The 19,071-nt window shown below is 50.2% G+C and overlaps 1 protein-coding gene across 1 annotated transcript in view; it reads right to left on the reverse strand.

Moving 5' to 3' along the window:
* Nucleotides 1–19,071, reverse strand: part of LOC123368776 (protein farnesyltransferase subunit beta-like) — a 29,505-nt gene extending 10,434 nt beyond the window's left edge. The window contains exons 1-4 of the mRNA XM_045013862.1: nt 18,693–19,071; nt 8,636–8,700; nt 7,107–7,179; nt 6,160–6,251 (exon numbers count right to left, since the gene is read on the reverse strand). Coding sequence (XP_044869797.1) covers nt 6,160–6,251; nt 7,107–7,179; nt 8,636–8,700; nt 18,693–18,827 — 365 coding nt within the window. The 5' untranslated portion in view covers nt 18,828–19,071. The remainder of the gene's footprint in view (nt 1–6,159; nt 6,252–7,106; nt 7,180–8,635; nt 8,701–18,692) is intronic.

Consider the following 19,071-nt stretch of genomic DNA (forward strand, 5'->3'; position numbering starts at 1 on the left):
AACACCACGTCAGGTGCTGCTGCGGCTGGGACAAGAGCAGAATCGATGTGGGTGGACGCAGAGCAAGAGCGCTCGCTGGCGTTCTCCCCCGACACAGACACCTGCAGATCCCGAAGAGCCCCGAGGGCCAGCTGGGGTGAATGGGGAGGGATGCTAGGGTCTGAGAAGGGACGAGGAAGCGCGATCACTAGAGCAATCCCGGCATGCTGTTAAAAGGGGTGGGGGCGGGAATCAAGCGAGCGCTAAACTAGATACTAACCAGTGACCAACAGCATCCAGAGTATCTGGCAGCTCAACAGCAACCTAGCAAAGCAGCTGGGGCATGCCTGGCAACGGGCCACAGGGCCCAGTCCCTTCTAGCTCCCCGTCCACGGAGTCTCTGCAGTTAAAGGGATGCGGTCCGCCTGACACCTGGGTGATTTCAATACGCGCTCCACCTGCCTGGAGAGCTCTCACGGAGTCGGGAGGGTTCAGATCTTTACAAATGTCTGTCCCCCGTAAGGGGTGATGGCAGGGGTGGGGTGAGGAGAAACAGCACAACTGTACACACACCTTGTTACCTGACAGGAAAAAGGCTTCAGTCAGAAGTGTGATCAGCCCCTTTAAACTACCCAATGTCTTCTCCTGTCCAAAGCAAAGAAGAAAGGTGCTGAGGTGATAAGAACTGCCACGGGATATTACTACTACTAGGGCTGTCAAGCAATTAAAAAAAATTAATCGTGATTAATCGCGCGATAAAAAAATTAATAGTTATTAAATGCACTGTTAATAATAGAACACCACTTATTTAAATATTTTTGGATGTTTTCTACATTTGCAAATATATTGATTTCAATTACAACACAGAATACAAAGTGTACAGTGCTCCCTTTATTTTTTATTACAAATATTTGCATTGTAAAAAAAAAAGTATTTTTCAATTCACTTAAGTACTGTAGTGCGATCTCTTTATCATGGAAGCGCAACTTACAAATGTAGACTCATGTACAAAAACCCTGCATTCGAAAATAAAACAATGTAAAACTTTAAAGCCTACAAGTCCAATGAGTCCTGCTTCAGCCAATCACTGAGATGAACAAGTTTGTTTATGCCGTATTTGCAGGAGATAATTTGCCCGCTTCTTGTTTACAACGTCGCCTGAAAGTGAGACCAGGCGTTCACATGGCACTGTTGTAACCGGTGTTGCAAGATATTTACATGCCAGATGCACTAAATACTCATATGTCCCTTCATGCTTCAACCACCATCCCAGAGGACGTGCGTCCATGCTGATGACGGGGTGTGCTTGGTAGCAATCCAAAGCAGAGCAGATTGATACACATTAATTTGCATTATCTGAGTCAGATGCCACCAACAGAAGGTTATTCTTCTTTTTTGGTGGTTTGGATTCTATAGTTTCCGCATCATAGTGTTGCTCTTTTAAGACTTCTGAAAGCATGCGCCACTTCTCATCCCTCTCAGAGTCTGGAAGGCACTTCAGATTCTTAAACCTTGGGTCGAGTGCTGTAGCTATTTTTAGAAATCTCACATTCTTTGCATTTTGTGAAATCTGAAGTGAAAGTGTTCTTAACGTGAACCATTTATGGTGGGTCATCATCTGAGATTTCTAGAACATGACATATATGGCAGAATGTGGGTAAAACAGAGCAGGGGACATACAATTCTCCCCCAAGGAGTTCAGTCACTAAGGTTACGTCTTCACTACCAGCGTGAAAGCGCTGTAAAGAGCTTTCTCTGTGCTGTAAAAAAACCACCCCCATGAGGGAAGCAGCTCCCAGCACTGGTGTACTGTCTACACTGCCACTGTGCTGAAACTTGCATCGTTCAGGGGGTGTTTCTGCACTCCCCCGAGTGAGAAAGTTTCAGCACTGTAAAGTGGCAGTGTAGATAAGGCCTAAGTAATTAACGTATTATTTTTTTAAACAAGTATCATCAGCATGGAAGCATGTCCTCTGGAATGGTGGCTGAAGCATGAAGGGGCATATGAATGTTCAGCGTATCTGGCACGTAAATACCTTGCAATGCTGGCTACAAAAGTGCCATGCGAATGCCTGTTCTCACTTTCAGGTGACATTGTAAATAAGAAGCAGGCAGCGTTATCTCCTGCAAATGTAAACAAACTTGTTTCTCTTAGCGATTGGCTGAACAAGTAGGAGGACTGAGTGGACTCTAGGCTCTGAAGTTTTGCACTGTTTTGTTTTTGAGTGCAGTTATGTAACAAAAAAGAAATCTACGTTGGTAAGTTGCACTTTCACAATAAAGAGATGGCACTCCAGTACTTGTATGAGGTGAATTGAAAAATACTAGTTTTTATCATTTTTACTGTGCAAATATTTGTAATAAAAATAATAATAGAAGGTGAGCACTGTACATTTCATATTCTGTATTGTAAATGAAATCAGTACATTTTAAAATGTAGAAAAACATCCAAAAATAGTTGTTAAATGTCAATTGGTATTCTACTGTTTAACAGTGTGATTAAAACTGCGATTCATTTTTTAAATCGCTTGACAGCCCTAGTAATAATAATATCCCAGTGCAGTTATCATCTCAGCACCTTTCTTCTTTGCTTTGGACAGGCAAAAACATTTGGTAGTTTAAAGGGGATGATCACCCTTCTGACTGAAGCCTTTTTCCTGCCATGTAATAAGGAGCCCGGAACATTAGAAGCAACAAGAGAGATCAGAGGGGAAAAATATTTTTCTCTCGTTTATTTTTCAATTTGAGCACTTGATACATTCGCCAGTGGTGTGTGTAAAGTTAATTGTGTGAGTTAACTGTAATTAATCAGCAACGTTAATTATTACTAATAACTCCTAGAGTTTTCCACCGGTCCATCTCAAAGCGCTTTCCAAAGCAGGTTAGCATCCCTGTCCCCATTTTACAGGTGGTGAAACTGAGGCACAGAAAGGGAAGTGATTTGCCCAAGGTCACCCAGCAGACCAGTGGCAGATCTGAGCACAGAACCCAGGTCTCCTGAGTCCCAGTCCAGTGCTCTACCCCCTGCACAACACTGCCTTCCCTTTCCACACAGCTCCTCTTAATCAGCAGCTCTTGCCTGTACGCAATGCCAAATAGCTCAGCCAGGAAGCACCAGAGCACCTCCCCTCCCTGCCACGTGCTCCCGTCTCTGGCTCCGAGACGCGTGGGAGCGTTGCAGGACCGGCAGCATTCCCTCCCCCCCAGTGCATGCGGCCTCACTGAATCTGTAACCAACCTCCCCTGTGCTGCACCTCATTCAGTGCCTTCCTTCGCACAGCTCCCTGCCCACAAGAGGCGGGGGCGGCGTCCTTATCACCACCATCTACGACTGTCACAAGATGCCCCCTGCCGCTCAGGAAGGCAACAATGGGGGTTATTGTTGGGGCAGGATGACTGGCACAAAGTGCTTTTGTGCTGCAGAAGCAGCGTTATCCGTGCAGGGACGGGGGGCCCGGCCAAGCACCCAGACAAAGGCACCTCCAGGGATCACTCCCCAGCGTCACTCCGAGGTGCGGGACGGGCGATGCCGAGCCAGAGCCGGGCCTGGGCAATGGACCTGCACAGCACACCTGGAAGCTTGCCAGGACAGCGAGCCACTACCCGTGGGACAGAGGGGTCCAGCAGAGAGAGGGGCGGGAATTGAAATGGTGTTTAAACAGACAGGCCATGGCTGCAGCTAGCAGATTTATTTCGCTTCCAGAGACACCTAACGGGAAAGCCAGGACTGCATCGGCGCGGCTGAGAAGGGGTAACCCGCTTCCAACAGCGGGTGCTAGCGAGTTAGCTGTCTGTACAGCTCTCCTCACTCCAGTGCCTCAGACAGAGCTGGCTGTCAAAGCAGCAGGGGAATTTGTAGTTTATCTGCATGAAGCAGGCACCTATCAGCTCCCGCGTCTCGGGCTGAACCCTGCTCGGGCCAGGCTGATGTTGCTGACGAGAAGCCGCACATGCGATTGCAGATCGTTCTCAGAGGCCAAGGGAGGGATGCAATCGACAAGGGGCAGCGTGGCCCGGCAGCCCGGCTGAATGCCCACTGAGGAGGATGGAGACGCAGAACCCGCCCCGCTTCTGTGAGCGACACCTGATTAAGAAGCGCTGATAATCCACACGCAAGAGTGTGCAGGGCTCGGACAGGCCTCTGACCACCGCAGCGCTTGCTGCGGGACAGCGCATGGGGCACTCCCATGTTACAGCAGGGAGGGGTGCATGTAATCAGACTCAGCACTTCTGGGTGCAGTGAGCCCAGCGTTAACCCTCTCAGTGCCTGGCTGCACAGCTCCCCTCTCCGCTCAAACACACAGAGACTGGAAAGCCCAGGGAGACCCAACTATAAACCCTAACTGGTAGATTCTGCCCCATATCCGGCTGCCTCTCCAGTAATCTACAGTGCTTCTCCTTTCAGGCCGGCATGCCCCTTCCCGCTTTCATCTCCCCCTGGCCCTCTGCTTGGCCTTCTCCTTCCCTTCGGCTTCATCCGTGCTCTGTCGTTTTCCTCTCGCTCTTTCCCTGGGATTCCATGTTCTTGAGCTCTGTATCCCCCCAGTTCAAACTTGATCCAAATGACCGAACAGAGCAGAGCCTTCTGCGGCTGCTGAATCCAGAGCTGAGCCATGGCATCCCCCAATAGGGTGTGGGACCCATTCCAGCACTGGCTCCGTGAGATGCTGGGACCTCTGCACCCTCTCCCTGCTTCAGCCCCGTCAGCACGGTTCCAAACAGACACAGCCCTTCCGTAACCATCAGATTGGGGAGGTCCCTTCTTCCTCCGGTTCTTGGGCACCGTACAGCACCTTCTCCACCTGCTTGGGAGGTCTGTGTGCCGTCCCCATGGCTGGCACCATTTTCAGGAACCCTGGGGTGTCTTTCCTCCATCTGCCACACACTTGCCCACTCTTCCTCTGGAGGGGCCAGGGCCACAGGGTTCCCAGACCTTCTGACAGTCCTGGGACACTGGCTGTGACCCTGGAAACATCCTGGCCAAATTAATGCTCATGAATTAAGCCACAAAACAGCCCCCTGCCTGGGTCAGGACAGTTATTTCTATGGCAGACACAAATTGCAGGCACAGAGAGGTTACAGGCCTGTATCAGCAGGTGAAGGCCCCAGGCCCACATGCAGATAACACAACTGCACAGCCGCGTTGGAAACTGGAGCACTCTCATGGTATGTGGCCCCACTGGTGTGCGTGAAGCCCTGGCCTGTGCGGATGAGGCCTCCCATTTTGGCTTACTGAAAAATCAGGCCCTACAGGACTTGACCATGGTCACACAATGAATCAGTAGCAGAGCACAAGAGACGTGCTTTAGCTTGGCTAGAAGTCATGGGCTGACGCGGAGCTGAATGGGGGTGTCAGCGCTCTCTGCCTAGCAGCTCCACGAAGGAGTGAGAGGTAACCCCCAAAAAGAGAAATACCAAGAGAGCTAAAGAGGGTGATTGGTTTATAAACCACGCTGGCTGCAGCTGACAGGGCCTGTGATACCCGGGCCAGATCCACACCTGTGGGTGCTACGGTTCTCTCCTACCCCCCCAAAACAGCACCATTCGATCCCCTGTTTGGCGAATGGTAACAGGAGGTAATGGGGGCACCTTACGTAGTGCTGGGCCGAAACAGAACAGGCCACGTTCCTCCCAGGTGTGAGTCCAGCGCAGTCAGTGGAGTCACCCCAGGGATGAATTCATCCCGAAGCGCCAAAGCAACTTGGTTTCATTTCGTCTCAAGTCGGAGCGAGTTGCTGCATCTGATCTCCAGTGGGGTAGCTCACGGACCTGTCTGAGGTCAGAGAGCGAGGGTAGGGGCCGCCCACTCCTCACACAGCTCAACTAGGCAAGAGGCGGGTTCTCCATCACCTGGAGCCTTTCAATCAAGACCCAATGTCTTTCTAACTGATACCATGTAGGCCACAAGTCGCTGGGCTCAGCGCAGGACTCAGTGGGTGAGCTGGTGCTAAGCAGAAGGTCTCACTAGGGGTGATCACAATGGTTTAAAAGCCAGGCTGAGGAGAAGGTGGGATTCCCGTTTTGCCCACTAGACCAGGGTACAGTACTTGTAAATATCATGGAGACCAAGAAGAGATCACCAGGAGTTTATGTTCAAATATCCTGCCTTCCTGACTGCAAACCTCCCGCTGCAATAGGCATTCATTACAGAGCGCCGCGCACACACCGAACAGGACTTACTCCGAAGCCACAGACTCTGGGATGGGCTCATCTAGCAGCTCCAAACTGTGCAGGATCCAGTAGCACAGCCAGGGGCGGCTGGCGTCCAGGCACTACCAAAGGGAAAAAGAAGAAAGCAGTCAGCTCCCGGACCGGCACTGCCGACAATACAACTTTTGTTACACGGCAGCAAGGAGATGGAGACAGGGCTACGCTGAGGTCAAGCACAATGAAGCTGATTCACTTGTACGGCTCTGGGGTGAGTTAGCGAGCAACTGAAATTATTCTAAGGAAGAGAAATAGAAAAGTCACAATGCAGGTCATTGGAAGCAAGGCAGATCAGAGGACTAGGAGGGCATGGAACTCATAACATCTGCAAAGCCATGGAAATTAGAAAGGAAATAACCCGAAAACAATAATAAAGGCTTTCCTGCCGAAGGATCTCAGAATGCTTTACGGACCATATACACAGCACAGAGATCACTTCACCCACTGCTGAAATGCAGCCACATCTGGGGCATGATGTTTCAGCCATTTAATGCCACACAGCATCAGCAGAGAAGCAAAGGAGGATGCCTAACTGAAATTAAACCAGTCACCTAGAAAACTGGGTTTCACTCCAACTGGAAAATGCAAATAAAGATAAGCATAAAACACCCCAGCGATAACCAATCAGTGGTACCGACGGCCCTTGAAATGCAAGACATGCAATAAGACAGAGCTCCAGTAGCTAATACGGGGCCTGCAAAAGTGCCCCTGGACAAAACAGTAACTGCAGGTCCCAGGCAGCCTGCTCTGTACTGGAAGACTGACAGGCCGAGGAAGGCAGGGGGAACGAGTGGGAAGTTTTACAAGCCAAGAAACAAGCTGGATAGGATCCCTGGGGACTGCGGCTGCCAGCTGTGGGACTGGGGTGGCTGACGGGGCGGGTGCAGGAGGCAGCTGTGACTTTGTCACTGTGTGGTTACCTCGTAGGCGTCCGTCAGTTGTCTCAGGCCTCTCTTCAAGTAGTGGAAATGCTTCTCGCGCTGCAGAACAAATCTGAAAGGCAAATAGAAGGTGAAGAGTGCTCGGAAGCTTCCCCAGCATTTGCTGGAGTATTCGTCTTTTACATCCCAGCCACACAGAATGGGGACGCCCCTAACATGGCATCCTCTAGGCCACTCGGATACCACACGACAAGCACCACCCCCCCACACCCACCCAAGAGACAGCAGAACGTCCATTAAACAGAGCAGACTGCAAGTGCCTGCATCTTTACCATGCAACATGAAAAACCTCAGCATGCAGCGCTCCATCTTGTTCGGAGCTGCTAGGCTGCAATGCATGCTGGGATCTGTAGTTCCTCCGTAGCCAAGATCAAGGTAAGAAAGGTTTGATGCAAATTAAGCGCAACTTTCTAGTGCCCTGCAAGCTGCTAATGCAGCCCTCAGCCGGCCACTGTTCAGGCATCCTTAGCCTAGAGGATGCAGGAAGAGAAATATTGCAGCCGCCATGAATTGAAGATATTTACAAATGTCCCCGAAGCATGTCTCCAGCAGTCAGTCAGTGCAAAGAGACGGTACAGAAAAGATCACACAGGTGGGATTTTGAGGGCAGGAAGAACAGCCTGGGGAATGATTAGCCCTGTATCTGCAGTTTACAGCTGCATATTGTTACTGTACAAATGCTCTTTGCTGTTAAAATCCTGTAAAGGCGTAATTGCCATCTGCTGAGCAGCGCTTAGAAGAGCGAGCACAAGGTGTGGACTACCATATTTATCAGAGTACTAGCAACCTTGTGTTCTCCCAAGAGCCCGGGCAGCTCTAGACCCCACTTCAGAGGCCAAGCGTAATGCCCACTTGGCTCTTTGCATTACCCCTGCCCCCATTTTCTTGCCTAGACGCTCTCTTACATTCCTCCACAAAAGCTTTCCACAGCTAGGCGGGGCAGGGATCTCACTGCGAAGTGCAGCCAGCATTACCGTGGGCAGAGCAGCAGAGCTGTTGGGTTTGAAGATCCAGCGAGTCACCCTAACAGCTTAGCCCGGGAGGTGGCAAACACATCTAATCCTCTTGCCTCCCAAGGGTGCAGCTAGGCAGCTTGGGTCAAAGTGGAGCAATGCATGATGGGACCTGCAGTTTCTGGATGAATGCTAAATGCAGCATCAGGCTGCACCGGAAGCTCCTATGAGCCACATCTCCGACACAGCCAGTCAGAACACGTGAGCAAACCAACGTGGGATGGAAAAGCAGAGACCGGGACGTCTGACTCCTGGGCTCTCTCTTGATGGGAAAAAGAGAGTGTCCCCCCCATCGCGCTAGCTCAGTCGAGCCCACTTAACACGACTGACAACCACCACCAAGACAGAGAGCAGCGCGTTCGAGGCCGTGCTTTGGCCTAGGTTAAAACCCAGCCAGTGGGCATGACTTCCAAACGCCCCACCCTGCAAAGTTCACTCAAGAATCCCGGGTCAAACATTCCCATGGCTTCTATTGGGTCTGCTACAGTAACTTACTGTGAGGCGTGGTGGTTCGTCTTGTAAGCGCTGAAGACCTCTTGCACCAAGTCTTCCACTTTGGTCTGCAGGGAGTGACGGTCATGAAGCAGCAGGAAGGAAGGGGGCGGGGGGGAAGAAACAGAGATCTTTAGTTTTGAAAAGCAACGTCGCCAAGTTTACCTAGCAAGCAGCATTTGTGACCGCAGCCCATCCAGCCATGCAGGTGCAGCTCAGCGAAGACCAGGATGTGCCTAGACAGCCGACTCCAGGACAGAGTTACAGGATTACAGCATGCGAAAAGACCACGCTGTGTCAGAGCCGCACACGGCTTCTGGCCTTCTGATCCCCAGGCCAGCGAAGAGGCCTGTAGCATGGCTGAATGGGAAACCCCCCGCTGCTTCTCATGTCTGACCAAGTTCACCCTCACGAACGGAACGGGGAGAGGAAAGCCAGGATCAATATCAACGTGTGTTTCAAATCCGCGTGGTGGTCTGATCCCAGGACAGCAAGTAGGGAACTCTTCTGTTCTCATCCCGTCTCCGACCCCCTGTGGGACCTCACTCACCCACTCTGCCTCACTCTCCTTGTGTGCCAAACGGGCTTTGGGGACGCTTACTCCAGCAGGTGGGGCAGAGTGCGTAGGCCTGGTCTACCACAAACTGTACAGCTTTGATCGTACCGGGCTAGTGAACGCGGTACAACCTCTCCCTAGTGCGGATGCAGTTCTGTCAGTATCAAGGTCCTTAAACCGGTACAGCTATTCCCATACGGGAAGAGGAATGAAAAATACCAGTGTAACTGTCCCCATCAGGCACTGGAGCAGTATGCCTATACTGGTAAAACAACGACACCCCTAACCGTAATAGTTACATCAGTACAAAACCTGTGCACAGATAATGGAACGTAAGAACAGCCATATTGGGTCAGACCAAAGGTCCATCTAGCCCAGTATCCTGTTCTCTGACAGTGGCCAATGGCAGGTACCCAGGGTGAAAGTAACTTACAGGACTTACCGATACTGCCAGAGTCCTGAGGGGGCGTGGCCTTATCAGGAAGAGGCGGGGCCTCTCAAGATTTAAAGGCCCTGGGGTACCAGCTGTGGCTGGGAGCCCCAGGGCCTTTAAATCAACCAGGGGCTCCCAGCTGAAGAGGTGGCTGAGAGCCCCCCGGGGCTCAGGGGCAAATTAAAGGGCCCGGGGCTCCAGCCACCAGGGGGAACCCCGAGCTTTGTGGGGCTGAGGCAGGGATTTAAAGGGCCCAGAGCTCCTGCCGCTGATGGGAGCCCGGAGCCCTTTAAATCCCGGCCCCAGCCTGGCCGCCAGAGCCGTGGCCAGGATTCAAAGGGCAGCCGCGGGCAGCCCAGAGCCCTTTCAATCCCTGCAATGGAAGCCGGTGCAGTCTGGCACCGCGTACTGGCTCTTGCCGGTATGCTGTACCGGACTGGACCAGCTTACTTTCACCTCTGCAGGTGCCCCAAAGGGAATGAACAGAACAGGTTATCAAGTGATCCATCCCCTGTCACCCAATCCCAGCTTCCGGCAAACAGAGACTAGGGACACCATCCCTGCCCATCCTGGCTAATAGCCATTGATGGATCTGTCCTCCATGAATTTATCTAGTTCTTTTTTAAACCCTGTTATAGTCTTGGCCTTTACAACACTCTCTGGCGAGGAGTTCCACAGGTTGACCCTGCATTGTGTGAAGAAATACTTTCTTGTGTTTGTTGTAAAACTGATCCCTATTAATTTCATTTGGTGGCCCCATGTCCTTGTATTATGACTAAATAACACTTCCTTACTTTCTCTATACCACTCATGATTTTATAGACCTCTATCATATCCCCCCTTACTTGCCTCTTTTCCAAGCTGAAAAGTCCCAGTTTTATTAATCTCTCCTCATACAGAAGCTGTTCTATACCCCTCATCATTTTTGTTGCCCTCTTCTGAACCTTTTCCAATTCCAATATATCTTTTTTGAGATGGAGCGATCACATCTGCACACAGTATTCAAGACGTGGGCGTACCATGGATTTATACAGAGGCAATATGATATTTTCTGTCTTATTATCTATCCCTTTCTTGATGATTCCCAACATTCTGTTCACTTTTTTGACTGCCACTGCACATTGAGTGGATGATTCCAGAGAACTATCCACAATGACTCCAAGATCTCTTGCTTGAGTGGTAACAGCTAATTTAGACCCCATCATTGTATATGTATAGCTGGGATTATGTTTTCCAATGGGCATTACTTTGCGTTTATCAACATTAAATTTCATCTGCCATTTTGTTGCCCAGTCACCCAGTTTTGTGAGATCCTTTTGTAGCTTTTTACAGTCTGCCTGGGACTTAACTATCTTGAGTAGTTTTGTATCATCTGCAAATTTTGCCACCTCACTTTTTCCAGAGTGTTTATGAATATGTTAAATATGACTGGGCCCTGTACAGATCCTGGGGGACACTACTATTTACCTCTCTCCATTCTGAACCTGACCATTTATTCCTACCCTTTGTTTCCTACCTTTTAATCAGTTACTGCTCCAGGAGAGGACTTTCCCTCTTATTCCATGACAGCTTACTTTGCTTAAGAGCCACTGGTGAGGGACATGGTGAAAGGCTTTCTGAAAATCTAAGTACACTATATCCACTGGATCCCCCTTGTCCACATGCTTGTTGACCCCTCAAAGAATTCTAGTAGATTGGTGAGGCATGATTTCCCTTTACAAAAAACATGTTGACTATTTCCCAACAAATTATGTTCATCTATGTGTCTGACAATTTTGTCCGTTACGATAGTTTCAACCAATTTGCCCGGTACTGAAGTAAGGCTTACTGGCCTGTAGCTGCCAGGGTCACTTCTGGAGCCCTTTTTGGAAGGAACTGTAGATGTGTTATTATTGGACAGAGAAAACAACACTGGGGGACATTCTCCCTGTTAACACCTGGGCACCGCTCCACCGCCACTACAGCACGCTGAGGCCCTACGAGTCAACGTACAGACCATGCTCTGCTAACAACCACCATGGGACTGCGGCAAGTCAACCTTCTCCAGTCAACAAGAAAGTGCCACAAATCACCAGATCTTTTAAGGGAGAGGCTCAGCAGTAACACCTGGCTGTGAATTACAAACTCACCCTGAGGAAGGTTTTTAAGAGCAGGTGGGACAAACGCCTGCAAGGGACGGGCCAGGCTGACTTGCTCCTGCATCAGCACAGGGCTGGACGAGACGATCTCTCGAGGTCCCTTCCAGCCCTACGTTGCTCTGACTCTATGCTCCAAAGACAGACCTTAACGAACGATCACGGGAAGGGGCTTGGAGTGGCTTGAAAATGCCATGAATTCCCAATCTCTCCTGCCACTCCAAAATCCCTTTCTGCAGCAGCAAAGAACATTTAGGCCCCAGTCTGGCCAACTCTTAAGCACACACCTAACTTGATCCAGTCAGTCCAACTGAGGTCAACAGGGCTACTCACGTGAGCAGAGGCAGGCACGTGCCTAGCAGCATGCTGGAGCATGGCCTTGGCCACTGTGCCACTCCGAAGATGCAGTACAACGGCCAGGCTCTTTGCTAGAACCTTCCTGCTACTTGGTTTTCTGGCCAGTCATTTGTGTCAGTCTTTTCCAGTTGGCCGAGAACTGACAGATGCTCTGTTTCTGAGGTGCGAGGGCAGAGAGGTCTCAGGTCTCAGAGAGTTAAGAGCCACCCAAATATCACATCTACAACCAGCCAATGGAACCATGGCCCAACAGCGCCACATGGTGCCTTCGGTTGCCCTTGCCACTTCTTGCGTGAGGGGCAGGGACAGTGGTTGGCTGCGTAACCACAGTTGCTGGTTCTGGAATTCATCAGGTTGCAAACATACAAAGCTGGATCTGGCAGCAATGGTGCCATGTTTTGCAAATGTCACTGCTCCCTAAAGGAATCAATTGACACCAGTAACTCTCAAAGGCTTTTCCTCTCTCCTGTCAGAACCTCTGCCTGATCCGACAGGGTTTATTCAGCTAAGTATATATTAGCTTTGCCTTATCGGAGGCTTCTTTTCAAGGAATCAAAATGTACCCATATACCATCAAACAACCCCGACGTGACTTTTGTTTGTCCAAGGTGATTTCATGTATCTCCAACAGAGAAGCGGCTTATCAGGAAGCTTGAAAAGAAAACTGCTCCTCGGCCAGGCTTCAGTTTAACTGGCCATGAGGAAAAAAATGCCTTTAAAAACCAGTTCACTTTACTCTGGGACCTCTGATACCAAACCGTATTACACTATAATGGGATTGTTATGACGTGACATCCCTATAAAGCCAAGTTAAGGCTGTTTGGATGCCCTCTCTATACGTCTCCAGACCTTAAGGCGTCATAGATTCTAAGGTCAGAAGGGACCACTGTGACCATCCAGTCTGACCTCCTGGATAATGCAGGCCACAGGACTTCCGTGAATTAATCCCTGGATGAATTAGAGCACAACTTTAGAAAAACATCCAATCAATCCACCACCACCATACACAAGTCGTTCCAATGGTTAATTACCCTCGCTGCACCTTATGTCTCGTCTGCATTTCTCTCGCTTCAACTTCCAGCCTTTGGATTGTGTCAGACCTTGGATTTCTTTTAAATTAATTCTAAATTTCCTTGGTTTCTAATGCTTGTTTTGGGAGATAATCACAACATCTCTGAGATGTTTCTTACTCTTCAGTTAATGATATATACTCAATTTTAACTCCGTCTGTGATTTTTTTGGTTGGGAATATGAGAGATTGAGACATTTTTACTTTAGGATGGTGTACAGATTAACAGATTCTGGTCCTTCTGGCTTTATTGTGATCATCCCAGTGGTTCTTAATCCACGGCCCAATTAGCACACAGCTGCGGCCCAGCTGTGTGCTAAAGACCAGGGGCCACGCAGGTCCGGATTACCGGCTGCCTGGCCACCCAGCACCGCAGGGCCTGGGCTTCCCGGCCAGGCAGCATGTGGTCTATCTGCGCTAGGGGCTGGACAGACACAAAGAAAGTCACAATCCTGGCCCCAAGGAGCTTCCATGCTACCTAGACAAGTCAGACAAAACAGAAATAGACAGTAAGCTCTTTGAGGCAGGGACTGTCTTCTCGGTCTGTGTCTGTACAGCACCTAGCACCATGGGTTCTGGGCCACGACTGGCGCTCCTAGGTGCTACCCTCATCCACCTAATAAGTAACAATCACAAGCAAGATGTCAAGAGAGATTTTTTCTTCTCCTAAAGTATCTCCCATGCCCTCTCTCCGTCCAGCTGGCCCTGAGGGCCCTCCCTTTCCACTCCGCACACCTCAAAGAAAGCAAGACAGGCTCACCGTGGGGAGGACACAAAATTAGCCAACGCTCTCTAATGAAAACAACAAAACAATCCTCTGTTTCTAGGAAAATGCGAGCGCAGGACACTTCTCAAAAAGCACCACTTTCAGCCAAGGTGTTCGGTGAACCCTTCCTAACAAAGGAAGGGAAAGAAACATGAATCGACTGAATCAGACACCACAAAGCTCTAAGAAAAGGGTCATGACAGGCACATTCTTGAGCCACGTGCGTGCTTCACGAATAGCAAGAAAACGAGCACAAGCTCTCTCCCCGCTAAGAGCACTGGCCTTGCTTGGCGTAGGAGGAATTTGCACTAATCTGCCCCAACCCAGGAACACAAATATATTGTGGGCAGCATTTGCCTGCTCTACGATATTGGAGACTCTCCAGAAAACACTGTGTGGTGAAACCCCGATTTACTCTGGTACAGGGGTCGGCAACCTTTCAGCAGTGCTGTGCCGAGTCTTCATTTATTCACTCTAATGTAAGGTGTTGCGTGCCAGTCATACATTTTAACGTTTTTAGAAGGTCTCTTTCTAGAAGTCTATAATATATAACTAAACTATTGTACGTAAAGTAAATAAGGTTTTTAAAATGTTTAAGAAGCTTCATTTAAAATTAAATTAAAATGCAGAGCCCCCCGGAGTGGTGGCCAGGACCCGGGCAGTGAGAGTGCCGCTGAAAATCAGCTCGCGTGCCGTCTTTGGCACCTGTGCCATAGGTTGCCTACCCCTGCTCTGGTAAATGTCTGGTGAATATGCTCACCAGGGCTACACCAGCCCTGGAAATCTGCTCCTGCCCATCCCGGTCATATCCACCTGTTGTCACTCACGTTACACTTAGACCACAAATTCTTTGGGTCAGGGACCATCTGCGTTCTCTCCATACAGCACCTAGAACAGCGGGGGCCTGGCCCACGGCTGGGATCCCAACTCCCCAGCAACCCAGACCACAGAGCACAGCTTCAGTTGTGCAGGACTCGGAACCTCTTCCAGACCTGGAGCGCCTGCCCTCTAACGCTAAGTCAGCGTGTCTGGGGAGCCGGCGAGCTCTCTGTGCTAGAGCCGGGGAAAGCCCCACCTATCCAAACCCTTGCTTTAGTAAACCCTCCAGTGTCCCTCTCCACCACCAGAAATCCAGCCTCTACTGACGCTGAACGTAGAAGTCCTGTCACTGGTACTATTTATATTTGCCGCCTTATGTTTATATCATTCCAAAGGATCCCAAAGCTCTTTAGCCGCTACACACACGCACAGAACACCCCTAAAACGCTGCCGCTTTGGGGCTGGACAACAGCAGGCTGCAGAACTGAGACAGAAGGGACAATCTGAGCCTATGACGCGCTCTTGCAAAGAAATCTCTGGATCTGCAACATCCTCCACTAGGGGTAGCACAGCAGGAGTGATAGTTTAAACCAGACGTACATGTACCCCTGGGGGTACGCAGAGCTCTTCCAGGGGGTACATCAACTCATCTAGACAGTTGTCTAGTTTTACAAACAGGCTAAGTTAAAAGCACTAACAAAGTCAGTGCAAACTCACATTTCATACAGACCATGACTTGTTCATACTGCTCTAAATACTATACACTGAAATGTAAGTACAAGATTTATATTCCAACTGATTTTTTTATAATGATATGGTAACAATAAGAAAGTCAGCAACTTTTCAGTAATAGTGTGGTTGTGACACTTTTGTGTTTTTAGGTCTGATTTTGTAAGCAAGTCGTTTTTAAGTGAGGTGAAACTTGGGGATACCAAGAGAAATCAGCCTCCTGAAAGGCGTACAGTCGTCTGGAAAGGTTGAGAGCCACTGGTTTAAACAAGGCACTGGCAGCTGCCCGTACTGAAATTTGCCATTTTGTAGGCGTGCCCCGAGCAGAGCTAGACCACACTAGGGGTGGCCTGAGGCTTGTGGTCACAAACCACAGGGAGGGCCACGCATGCCAGGGCCTGACTACAAACTCAGTGAAAAGCCGCAGCATGAGCAGGGTATTCACGGGAATACCCCACTGAGATCTGGGCCCAGGACATAAGTGCAAAGACACCAATGCAGAACACTTCCATGATACGCAGTCTGGCCACCAAGAAACAACAAAGCATTAACTGAACTAGCGGCCATAGCGAACAGCAGCAACAGGTCTCTCACAGATAAGCCTCCAGGATCCAAAAGCATTTTCATGCCTGCTGGTCGTGCCCTGGGGGATGAACTTCAGAAATTCAAAGGCACAGCATGATTCGGTGGCTGGAAGTTGAAGCTAGCCATATCCAGACTGGAAATAAAGCGTAAATGTTTAACCATGAGAGTAATGAACTATTGGAACACTTTACCAAGCTTGTGGTGGGTTCTCTGTCACTCACCATTTTTAAATCGAGACTGGATGTTTTTCTCAAAGCTCTGCTCTAGGAATTATTGGGGGAAGTTCTCTGGCCTGCATTAGACAAGAGGTCAGACTACAGTGGCTCCTTCTGGCCTTGGAATCTAGGAAAATCTGGATCAGCACCGATGTCCCCCATCCAGGAAGCCATTTCAGATGCTGAGGCATAGGTGCCCACTCTGTGGGTGCTCAGGGGCTCAAGCACCCATGGAGAAAAAATACAGGGTGCTCAGCACCCACGGGGCCGGCCGGGGCTGCTGCTCTGGTGGCCCTGGGGCTGGCTGCCAATCAGCTGTTCAGCAGCTGGTCCTGCCCTCCCCACATCAGCTGTGGAGCAGGGCTGCCCCACCACTTGCTCCTCTCTGCCCTTAAGGCAGGAGGAGTCAGAAAGGAGCGAGCGCAGGCAGCATCCATCATCATGCCAGAGGGCTAGCCAGCGAGACAGACCTCCAGGGAGGGCAATCACTGGGCGAAATTCTGGCTGGATTAAGTAGTGGTTTTGTATCCCACACTTCAGAATGCCAGGGCCACACCGACTTATTGGGGCTCAGCACACATCTCCATTGGTCAGTGTCTTTTCCCTGTTGAACACACCCACACGGCTATTTCGCCCTCCCCATCAGGCCTCTGACCTGACAGAGGTGCCACAGCCAGAAGGGGAGAGGGAAGAAATATGCTCATCTTTGCCACCACCAGAGAGAACTTCCTGTTTCCACCACAGATGTGCCAGGTTTGAGTCAGGCAATTAACGCAAAGAGCTCAACAAATACTGTCCCTGCGACTAGGGCGCGCACATTCACCGCACAGCCAGCCAGCACGGGCACCCAAATCTCTCCAGAGCCTAAGCAGCGACGCTCTGTGCGAAGAACCCTACCCCTTCGTTTAAAGGGACGACACCCAACTGGTCCTGATTCTGAAAGCTGTTAATGGATCAAAGCCCAGCTGCATTAGAGGCTGCATCTCCACCTCTGGAGCACTTCTCGGGGCCAATGCAGAGTCTAAAGCTCGGTGCGAAGTGTATGAGAGCCTATAAGAGACTGAGATAAGGCACTTGAAGGGATCTGGCTGCAGAACAAACTTCCAGCAGAGATTAAACTAATCCAAAGCCTGGGCAGCTTTAGGAAATGCCACCACATCTCCTTTAATAGAGCCTTTCCGCCAGAAGCAGAATGACTGTTAGCACAACAAACCTACCCAAGGAGAGCTTCCCATGGCCGGAGAGGGGAGAAGAGCGGAAGACTCCAAGTCCACTAGGGACCTTGCAATGCCAATCTAATGAATGTGGGAGGGGCCCAGGCACTATGGTGATGGGCACAAGTACCAAACCGTAAACTGGATGCATCTTTTTGGGACCTTTCCTCCATTCTGACCCAACGCTCCGGCCCATGCTTATAGCTGCCTGCTGAAACTGCCACTGGGCACGGAGATAAGGACACTGAAATGAGAAATCTCCCAGACTTCTTCTATTACCTAGATCGGAGTGGCCAACCTGTGGCTCTTCAGAAGTTAATACGCGTCTCCTTGTATAGGCACCAACTCCAGGGCTGGAGCTACAAGCACCAAATTTCCAGTGTGCCGGGGGGTGCTCACTGCTCAACCCCTGACTCTGCCACAGGCCCTGCTCCTACTCCACCCCTTTCCCCAATGCCCCTGCTCCTTCCTGCCCCATTCCCTGAGCCTGCCATGCCCTCGCTCCTCCTCCTCCCCCCAGAGCCTCCTGTATGCCACAGGAGGCATGGAGAAGGAGGGGGAGGCACTGATCAGTGGGGCTGCTGGTGGGGGGCTGCTGTATTACTATGGCTCTTTGGCAACGTACATAGGTAAATGCTGGCTCCCTCTCAGGCGCAGGTTGGCCACCCCTGACCTAGATCACTAGAGCTGCAGAACTGGAATTCATTTGCAAACTGGATACCATCAGATTAGGCCTGAATAAAGACTGGGAGCGGTTGGGTCATTACAAAATTTAAATTTAATTTCCCCAATACTAATTTCTCCCTACTGTTACTCACACCTTCTTGTCAACTGTCTGTAATGGGCCACTCCCTTACCACCTCAAAAGTTGTTTTTCCTCCCTTTGTATCCTGCTGTTAATTGATTGATCTCATTAGACTGACCTCACACTTGAAAGGATGGGGGTTCCTTTACCATGTATTTATACCTGCTCCTGTATTTTCGACTCCATGCATCCGATGAAGTGGGTTCTAGCCCATGAAAGCTTATGCCCTAATAAATTTGTTAGTCTCTAAGGTGCCACAAGGACTCCTCAGTTTGTTTGCTGATACAGACTAAGCCTGGCTACCACTCTGAAACCTAGCACCAGCTTGGATTCTTGTTCTGTCGGTTTTAATAGCCTCCTTCCTTTCCACCACTCACAGCCTCTGCTCTCTTTGTTCCTCCCGCTTTGGCCAGCAGAACCTGGCAGTCTACAGCCACATCGCCCTTTCCGGCTCTCACGCCTGTGCAGAGGAATTCAAGCACCTCCCAACAGCAACCTGTTTCCAGTGACATTTAAACTAACTCCACAAACACGTGTCTGCTCTCCAAGCGGCCCATTCCGGAGGAACGATGCTGGGCACCCCTCCCAACACACCCCCATGCGCACTGTGCTGCAGGGGTGAGAGCACTCACAATCCACACAAGGTGGGAGGGGAAACTGAGGCACAGAGAAAGGAAGAGATTTGCCCAAGATCACCCAGCGGGGCAGTGGCAAGGCTGGGAAGAGAGCACAGGCTGCTCAGGGCCCAGCCCAGGG

This window comes from Mauremys mutica, chromosome 4 (assembly GCF_020497125.1).
Source record: "Mauremys mutica isolate MM-2020 ecotype Southern chromosome 4, ASM2049712v1, whole genome shotgun sequence".
Classification (NCBI taxonomy): domain Eukaryota; kingdom Metazoa; phylum Chordata; order Testudines; family Geoemydidae; genus Mauremys; species Mauremys mutica.